General features: G+C 41.2%; 1 protein-coding gene and 1 pseudogene across 1 annotated transcript; one reads left to right on the top strand and one right to left on the bottom strand.

Annotated features, from left to right (window-relative positions):
* Nucleotides 1-885: 885 nt before the first annotated feature.
* Nucleotides 886-6,496, bottom strand: LOC122889821 (acyl-CoA-binding domain-containing protein 7-like). Its single transcript, XM_044225237.1, has 4 exons — nt 6,456-6,496; nt 1,851-1,968; nt 1,629-1,691; nt 886-1,542 (listed from the first exon to the last, which is right to left on the bottom strand). Exons 1-4 carry the CDS (start codon nt 6,465-6,467, stop codon nt 1,469-1,471), a joined length of 267 nt encoding a protein of 88 aa, XP_044081172.1. The 5' UTR covers nt 6,468-6,496; the 3' UTR covers nt 886-1,468.
* On the top strand, nt 3,077-4,802 carry LOC122889675 (annotated as a pseudogene).
* Nucleotides 6,497-9,716: the final 3,220 nt, after the last annotated feature.

Genomic DNA, 9,716 nt, shown 5'->3' with positions numbered 1-9,716 from the left:
CTTCAGGTAAGACTTCATAGTTATGAGAACCTTCTTTACTTTCTAAAATTTTCCAGAATAGGAATCAAGCTAGATTTGTTTTTCATGAAACTTTTTATTTGGAGATAACTATAGATTCACATTTTGTTGTCAGAAATAATACAGAACTACCCAGTTTCCCCCAATGGTAATTTGTGCAAAACCCCAGTGTAATGTTACAGCCAGATGTTCCCAGTGACACAGTCAAGCGACAGAACATCCCATCCACACAGGATCCCTCCTGCTACTCTTTCAAGTCACTCCTACCTCCCTATTCTGTCCTCTGTGGTAATCACTATTCTGTTCTCTATGTCTGTAACTTTGCCATTTCAAGAAAGTTACATAAATTATCCTGCACAACGTTTTTGGGACTGGCTTTTTTCACACAGAATAATTCCCTGGAAATTCATCTAGTCAATCTAGATAATTTTTTTAAGTCACATGAAATCAATCTATTCCTCATTGGTCATAGCATACCAAACCCCAACCCTTATCCAGGGAGTAGAAGTACACTGTTTTTTAGGATATTTACCCTATCCGATCTCAAACAGATTTTAGACATGCTAAAACAAGACTGTGTTCTTTCAGGGAACCTGTGTGCAGCAAGAAAGACTGAGGACTAGGCCACTATGATATTCCAGACTCTGCATTTTCACTCTGATAAAACTGAATGTAAGAGGCACAGTAGTTGAACGTTTTATTGTCATTAGATACTACATTTGATTTTTCTGTCTTAAATGTAAAAATTTAAAGAAAAATAATGGGTGGATGGCTTTTTTCTTTCTTTGAATAGTCATGGACTCATAAGTTTATTTTTTTTAAAATTTTAGTTTATTTGTTGTTAGGTTTTATATAATATGCTTTAAATTGAAGGTAGGATCATTAAAGTTACCTCAATTATCAATCCTCATTACCTCAAGAATCATTCAATTCTTACAACCCTGTGAGACTGATTTTTCCCTCTACTCTATAGATGAGGTTTAGCAAGCTTAAGTAATTTGTTTCTGGTCACCTAGTAAAGAATTACAGAGTATGGAATCAAACCAGGTATGTTTATGATTTCCAAGTCCCCAATTCAGTGAGAATCCCAGAGCTACACGTACAACAAAGGAAGAAACTTGTTATTGGTTCTTAGTAAACTGTTTTGATCACATACCAATAATAATAACTCAGTGTAGGAAAACAGATAAGCCAAAAAATATTGTTAATGTTTGTGTGACATACAACCAAAGCAATACTTTTTTTTAAAAAAAGAACTTTTAAAATCATCTGGTTTTAGCAAGTAAAACTTCATTAAGTAGTTTCAGCATACCTCTAATTAAGGGTTATAATTCATGTTAATATCAAACATATTCGTGACATGTAGAGTTAACAGTGCATTTCTTCCCTAGATATAGGACGTGATAGCATTATGAAGACCTCAAAAGAAAAACCTTCTCATAGCTGAACTTTAAATTTCATATTTTTCTATCAGCTCTTTTGCTTTAGATATATAGGCACTCATGGCATCTTCCTTCGACTGCCCTAGAAAGACACAAAACAGATTATCTTACGGACTGATGTATTGGGAAATTAAGAAAGCTTACTTCACTTATTTAAGAATTAACAACCTTTTTGGAAGTTCCACGCTTCCCATTTAGCCTTGCCTTTTAAATCTAGCATTCCTGGATACTCTGCCAAAAGAAGAATAGATATATTTTCAAGTTTACTTTTTACTCACTGCTTCTATAAACATTGCTCAAATGAAATGTATTATTTTTTTAAATATGATATATATACACACATATATACATATATACACACACATACACACACACACACATATACAATACCAATATTAATGTCTCCAACTATAGATTGTTTGTCGATCACATAGAGTTCTTTCAGTTCTTCATCATCTCGTCTTGTTTTCAGCTTCCTCACATCTTTTGTGATCCTATCAAAATCAGCCTAGAACACAAAAGGAAGAAAAGGCCAATAGTGCCTTCATTAACTTTCAGCAGGCTTATCTATTTTGCAGGTATTTTACCACCAGACAGTAGGAACTTAAAAAGAAAGAGGAAGGTTTCAAACAGAGCTATTACTGGTCCAGTTCTTCCAGTATTATCCTAATTTATTTTAATTTATGGATCCCTCTCCTGGTACTTACCTGATATTCAGACAAGATATGGAGAACCACGTAAAACCGTTACTAGTGAAAAATTCCTTTTTTTTTTTTTTTCTTTAAAGTAGGTTCCATGCTGAGCATGGAGCCCAGTGCAGGGCTTGAGCCCACAACCCTGAGATCAAGAACTGGGCTGAGATCAAGAGCTGGATGCTTAACTGACTGAGCCACCCAGGTGCCATAATATTGAAAATTCTTAATTTTTTAAAAAAATTTAAATTTTATTTAGTAATTTAAATTAAATTTTAATACAATTTAAATTTTTAAAAATTTTCAGAAAATTTTAAAAACTAAAAAAGACATAAATAAATGAAAAATACTCTGTGCTCATGGACTGGAAGAAATATTATTGATTAAATGTCAATACTATCAAAAGCAATATACAGAGTCATGGCAATGAATGCTTATCAACATTCCAATGGCACATTTTACAGAAGTCAAGAAAACAACTTTAAAGTTCATACAGAACCACAAAAGACCCTGAACAAACAAAATATTTTTTTTTAAGGTTTTATTTATTTATTTGACAGAGAGAGAGATCACAAGTCCGCAGAGAGGCAGGCAGAGAGAGAAGGGGAAGCAGGCTCCCCACTGAGCAGAGAGCCCAATGCAGGCCTTGATCCCAGGACCCTGAGATCATGACCTGAGCTGAAGGCAGAAGCTTAACCCACTAAGCTACCCAGGCACCCCCAAACAGAACAATCTTGAGAAAAGATAAAAAAGCTGGAGTCATGACATGTCCTGATTTCCAGCTATATGACAAAGCTATAGTAATCAAAAGGGTATGGTATTGGCCTAAAAACAAATGGATGAATGAAACAGAATAGATAGCCCAGAAATAAAAGCATGCATATATGGTCGATTAATTTATGACAAAGGAGCCAAGAACATAGAATGTGGAAAGGTGAGTCTCTTCAACAAATGGTATGTGACAACCTGACAGCCACATACAAAAGACTGAAACTGGACCACTGTCTGACACCATGCACAAAAACCAACTCAAATGATTTAATGTCAGGTCAAGTAAGACCTTTTGTTTAGATCTTACTTGAATGTAAGACATAAGTCCACAAAACTCTTCAACAGAAAACAGAGGGGGTTAAAGAAAGAAAGAAAGAGAGAGAGAAAACAGAGTGGGTAAACTCCTGGACACTGGTCTGAGCAATGATTGTTTGGATCTGACACCAAGAGCAAAGGCAACAAAACAAAAACAAAAATAAAACCGTGAGACTCCATTAAACTAGAAAGCTTCTGTACTGTAAAGAAAACCATCAACAAAATGAAAAGGCAACCTATGGAATGGGAGAAAATATTTGCAAATCATTTATCTTTAAAAAGAAGTGGTTAATATCCTAAATATATAAAGAGCTTACACTACTCAATAGCAAAGAGAAAAATTCAATTAAAAATGGGCAAAGGAACGAAATAGACATTTTTCCAAAGACATACAAATGGAGGTGATCTGATGCTGCATGGGTCATTGTGCAGCTCCAGCCTTGTAAATCCCACACCCCTGCATCAATGATGGTGGAGGAGGGCCAGCATGCCTGGGGTGGGGGAGGAAGGCAGAGAACAACAGGGAGGGGAGGGAGGAGGTAGGGGGAGAAGGCAAGGGGAACACCACCTGGGGGAGGTGGAGGGGGCACAGTGCCACCTGTGGGGAGGCCTTGTGCCTGGGTGGGCCTTGCCTGGGCAGGGTTGGGGAGGTACAGGGAGGAGAAGGCAGAGCACCGCCTGTTGGTCCAGCAGCCTAGTAAAGCCTGTTGGGGAGGAGCTGACTGATCAGCACCCAGGAAGAAGCACAAAGGGGAGGAACAGGTTGGAGATAAAGCACTCCTGAAGAAGATGAGCTGTTTATCCAACAAAAAAACTTCCAGATTAGACTCTTGAGACATTAACTACAGCTGGACAGACTAACATAAGGACATCATCAGAAAAGTTGAAAGAAATTCATTTGCAGAAGAAAAACAAAGGATGTGAAAAGGAAGTGATTCCAAGAAAGCTGAAAAAGTACAAAAAGTACAGTCTATGGGCCAGATTAAAAGCCACTTGGCTCTAAGGCTAGAAGATCAAGATTTGAGAGATTCAAGGCAATAAGCAGCAAAAGGCTTTAGAGAATTGTTTACATGGTCCCAGAACCAACAAAACTACTATAAATAAGGTCCTGTGCCTTGAAAATCTTGAAAATAAGAGGTTACCAGGGAAAAGGGCCACCACCCAGTTTCTGAGTAATCCGTGGGGAGCCCAGAAAAAAACAAAACGCCAAGAGGTTGAAAAACAGTGGCTGGTCAGAAACATGAAAACTTCTAAGAAGTAATCCAAGCTAAATGAGAAATGAAAACATGTATGTTTTCAAACGTGTATGAGCTTATTCAGTATAAAGAACTAGTTTTTCTGAAAAAAATCCAATAAATCATTTATAAATTTAAATAATTAAATAAATAAAGACATACAAATGCCATGTGATTCAGTAATCCCACCTCTGGGTATATACCCAAAAGAAGCAAAATCCCTATATCACAGTGATGCTGCCCCCCACCCTCCACAACCCCGTGTTCACTGCATCATTGTTTACAACAGTTAAGACATGGTATTACAACCTAAGTGGATGGATGGATGGACACACACACACACACACACACACATAATGGAATATTGTTCAGTCATAAAAATGAAGGTGATCCTGCTATTTGCAGCAACATGGATGGACCTTGGGAGCATTATGTGAGATGCGTGAGTCACAGAGACAAATACTGTAGGACCTCACTTACATGTGGAATCTTAAATAACTAAACTTAAAAAACAGAGGACAGATTGGCAGTTGCAAGGGGGAGGTGAAGGGTGAGGGAAGTGGGTGAATGTGGTCAAAAGGTGGAGAAAACAAATCTATCAAGAGAAATTTCAATATATGTTTTTTTTATTTTTTTTAAGATTTATTGATTTATTTGGGAGAGAATACCAAGCAGACACCCCGTGGAGCGTGGAGCCCAACGAGGGGCTGGATTGCACAACCTGGAGATCCCACAACCTGAGCAGAAACCAAGTCAGATGCTCAACTGACTGAGCCACCCAGGCAACCACATCACAGTCTAAGAAGGGGGAAGGTTTGGATTTGAACCTGGAAGACTCTGGAGTATGTGCCTTTAGTCACCATAACATACTTCTTGAAGAATCCTTAAAGGTGGGGGGGGTTGTCCATGGGGGACTGAGTGGGTAAAGACTCCAACTTTTGATTTTGGCTCAGGTAGTGATCTCAGGGTCCTGGGACCCAGCCCCATCTGGGACTCGTGCTGGGTGTAGAGCCTACTTGAAGATTCTCTCTCTCTGTTCCTCCCCCTTCAACCTCTAAAATAAACTTAAATCTTAAAAAAAAAAGGAAGCCTTATTCCGTGAAATTGTATCCAGATATTTTTTTAAAATTTTATTTTAGAAGATTTAATGATGAAAAAATGTTCCTAATATAGTCACAGGTACAGGAATAAAACTGTATATACATGAGTATAATTTAATCAGGGTGCGTTTATATATACACACATATGCACATGTGTGTACATACGCATGCACATGCAAGTACATACAAGCACACACACACACACACACATTTTTCACAGTACAAGAAAGTAATCCCTCATGTTAGCAGTGGTTATCACCTGCGTGAAGGAATTCCTAATAGTTTTCACTTATTTTATATTTGCTCTTTCCCCAAATTTCCCACCCTGAACATGTAATTTTTCGCATATCGGCAAAACTACTATTTTGTAGTTTTACAGATCTCTGCTGTTCAGAAAAACACTCGGTCTCACCAAGGAGCGAGGGGGCGCGGGTGGGGCCCCAGCCACCCTCGCCTCCCTTTTGCAGAAGGAAGGGGCAGGCGGAGCAGGGCCGCCTGGTCCCCCGGGAGCAAGCCGGCCTCCGCCCTCCCGGGGGCAGCTCTTACTTCGCGAGTAACAGATCCCCGGGGTTCGCAAGTGTTTCTATGGGGAGCCCCAGGTCGCCGTCAACAGATGGCACAGGTGTGGTCCCCACTGCAATAAGCGGGCGCTCTCGATGGCGGTGGGAGTGTCCCCGGGGTCACTCCGTACAACTCCCGGTGGTGGCGGGGGGGGGGGGGAGTGGGGGGACTCGGGGAGCGAGGACCGCAGGCGACAGCTGTCCCAAGCTCCAGTTCTGACTCGCCCGCCACCCATGGGCGTCTCGCCTGCCCCATGCCCACTCAAGCTCTTCCCATTGAGGACGAAGCCCGCTCGTGGGGCTTCCGCACCCTTCGACTCACCTGCAAAGACATGGTGACACCCACTCAGCTACTGCCGCACTCCTGAGGCGCGGGTTCCGGAGCCCTGAGGCGGGCGTCCTTAAATGGAAGCGCGCCTCCGCCCGCCGTCTCCTACTGGCTGCGCTGTGGGCCCAGCCTGCTCCCATTGGCCACCAGTTCTGGGGGGCGGGGATAAGCGGTGAGTGGCACCTGCCCTGTCCCCAGCACCTGCCTGCGTGTCCCAAGCCGCGTAGAGGGTTGTCTGCAGCCAGCACCGCTGCAACGGGGAAAGCTAGGAGCAGGGAATTTAAATGAATTCCTCTCTGCTCTTGGCTCCTTCCCCAGTAAGAGGTCCTTTGCAGGAAATCCACAGAAATCTCCCTAGGGCACGGATCTCAGTGGGGATTCCTTTTTGTATTTATATCCCTCTGCCCTCTCCTTGATTCCTAGAAACATGGATGGCAGGTTTTTGAGACCTCTCAAGTCTCCTCTCGTACTTCTAGGCACACCTAATCAGAAGTGAAAAAGGCATATTCTCTTTAAAAAGCAAAAACACACCCTGAACACGCGCTGCAACCACTCTGACGGGTTCTCGGTTATTGTAAAGACACAAAAGTGCGCACTATTCAATCTGACCCCATTCTCCGGGGCAACAAATCCAGTGTCCCTGAAAGTCTGCTCAAACACAGAAGGGGGTTGTGGTGCATAGTTGATTAAGTTCTCAAAGAACTGGAACAGCATTTTCTGATCAAAGGAGTTCATTTCCGACTCTTTCAAGAAAACTTCTTGGAGCGAAATGACTGGAAGACCTGACAAATCAGGGTTTAGAGAGTTACTAATCAGAAACGTCTAACATATAACAACGCATGTGGTGGAGAAGAAAGGCTCTCAAACATTTTAGCTTGGTTTTGCATAGAACTACATTTTAAAAATATTTGCTTGGGGTGCCTGTGTGGCTCAGTTGGCTAAGAATCTGCCTTCAGCTCAGGTCATGATCCGAGTCCTGGGATGGAGTCCCACATAGAGGGTCCCTGCTCGGTGGGGAGTCTGTGTCTCCTGGTCCCCCTTGCTTGTGTTCTCTCTTTCTTTCTCTCAGATAAATAAACACAATTTTTTAAAAATATATTTGCTTTACCTTTTCACGCAAATCCTTTGGTTTTTTAAATTTTCTCCTCCAAAATACTTTCATGGTGTAATCAATGAATTTCCAAGTAAAAGACAGAAAGCAAATGTTAGCAAAACGTACTGGCCAGCATTTTTTGGTTTTTCATTTTTAAATTTGCAGCTGATGGGACAGACACTGTGGGGGTACAAAGGCAAATGGCAACTTCAGAACAGCGAGTGCTTTCTCTGCTGAGGAAGCCCTAGCAGTGTTTCAGTAGGGAAATACTCGGAGTGAACTCCAGTATCTGTCTGTGTCTAGAGCTTGTCTAGGCCTTGTAGTCATTATAAGAAATCAGGAAAAGGGAAAAGGGAAGTCACACTGTGCTCTGTTTTATTTTCTGTCTAGAATGTTCTTCTCAGAACTCTTTTAAAGCATGTTCTTCTCTTGAGTTGCCCTCCTATGAACAGAAGCTAGAACCATGATGTCTTGTTCTGCAGAACAAAAAGAAAGAAAAGACAATGGAAATATTGACGTCTTCTGCCCAGTGATAGTTTACTAGGTACAGTAAAAACCCAGCTTTCCTTAGGGAGTGAGTCAATGTGGACAATCAAGTTCCTTTTTTTTCCCTTTTTACTATTTATTTAATATTGATTATAATCCAATATACATACATCCATATATATGTTAAATTATAAAACTAAAGGGCATGTTTATGAACCTACCACCAGTTTAAGACATAGAACATTACCTTTACCTTTGTGACTCTCCTATTTCATCCCATCCTTTCTTCCTTATTCATTCTTTCATTCACTGAAATAGTTATTGAGTGCCTAATATGAGCAAGGCACTGCTCATTCTTTAAAAACATTAGGGAACAGAACAAACAAGATCCTTCTCCTCACATTACATTCTGGTTGGGGATTACAGACAATAACACATATAATAAGAAAATTACATCATCTATTAAAAGATATGCTATAATAATAATAACTGCTATTTTTAAAAAGAGCAGAGCAAAAGAGGACGTCTTGGATCTGTGGGATGGAAGAGGTGACATGCAATGGTAAATAGGGTAGTCAGGTAGGTGTCTTTGAGACGATGACATTTGATTAAAAGCTTGAAGGAGGGTAAAAGAGATGACCCTAAGAACTTCCCTTTCAAAGGCAGCCTCTTCTACAAAGGCCCTAAGAATGAGCTTCCACAGCAGATGTGAGGAACAGTAAGGGGCCAGAGTGGCCAGAGCAGAATAGAAGAGGCCAGAGAACAGAAGATGGAGACCATATTGTATATGGCCTCACACAAAGGCATCTGGTGTTAAGTGGGAGTGAAACAGAACCATTGAAGAGTTTTGAGTAAGATCTGACACGATATGACTTAGTTTTTAAAAAAGATCATTCCGGGGAATGCCTGGGTGGCACAGTGGGTTAAGTGACCTACTCTTGGTTTCAGCTCAGGTCGTGATCTCCAGCGGTGGGACTGAACCCCACATCAGGCTCAGTGCCAAGCCGCTTGAGACTCTCTGCCCCTCTCCCTCTGCCCTCCACCCCTCACTGCACTCTCTCTCTCTCTCAAATAAATAAATAAACAAGTAAATCTTTTTTAAAAAAAAATTACTCTTGTTGCTGTGTTGAAAAGAGACTATAGGGGAACAAGGCTGGCAGCAAAATCCTTACTATAATTAGAATCCAGAGAACTTATGGGTGTCTCATACTCAGGGGGTAGTGGGGGAGGGTAGCTAGTGAGAAGTATTTCAGATCCTGGATATATTTTGAAGTTAGAGTCAACGATAGTCTCCAGTAGATTCTACATGGGTGTGAGAGAAAGAGATGAGTCAGGATAATTCCAAGACTGTGGGCCTGAGTAACTGGAAGGCCCACTGGTGGAGGAGATTTGGTGAGGAGCAAAGATCTGAAGTTTTGTTTTGGACATGTTACTGTTGAGACATCAGACATCTAAGTGCAGATGTCAAATAGGCAGATGGATATCAAGTCTAATCTGGGCTGGGCATCTAGAGGTGGGACTCATGAACACAGAGATAGTATTTAGATCCTTCAGACTGGACGACCCTAGAAACTGAATGGATAAAGAGGAAGAAAGAGAAGAGGACTGAAGACTGATTCATGGGAGTTTGCAACCTTGCAACACTTCAAAGAGCTGGGAAAGAAAAGGAAGAACGA

Source organism: Neovison vison, chromosome 11, assembly GCF_020171115.1.
Source record: "Neovison vison isolate M4711 chromosome 11, ASM_NN_V1, whole genome shotgun sequence".
Classification (NCBI taxonomy): domain Eukaryota; kingdom Metazoa; phylum Chordata; class Mammalia; order Carnivora; family Mustelidae; genus Neogale; species Neogale vison.
This window is presented reverse-complemented; position numbering and strand designations above follow the sequence as displayed.

Excerpts from the sequence above, each read along its gene's own strand:
- LOC122889821 (XM_044225237.1), bottom strand. Across the intron at positions 1,692-1,850 it reads AGTTGGAGACATTAATATTG|AGTATCCAGGAATGCTAGAT; the intron begins GTATTGTATATG and ends TTCTTTTGGCAG. Across the intron at positions 1,543-1,628 it reads AGCGTGGAACTTCCAAAAAG|GGCAGTCGAAGGAAGATGCC; the intron begins GTTGTTAATTCT and ends GTGTCTTTCTAG.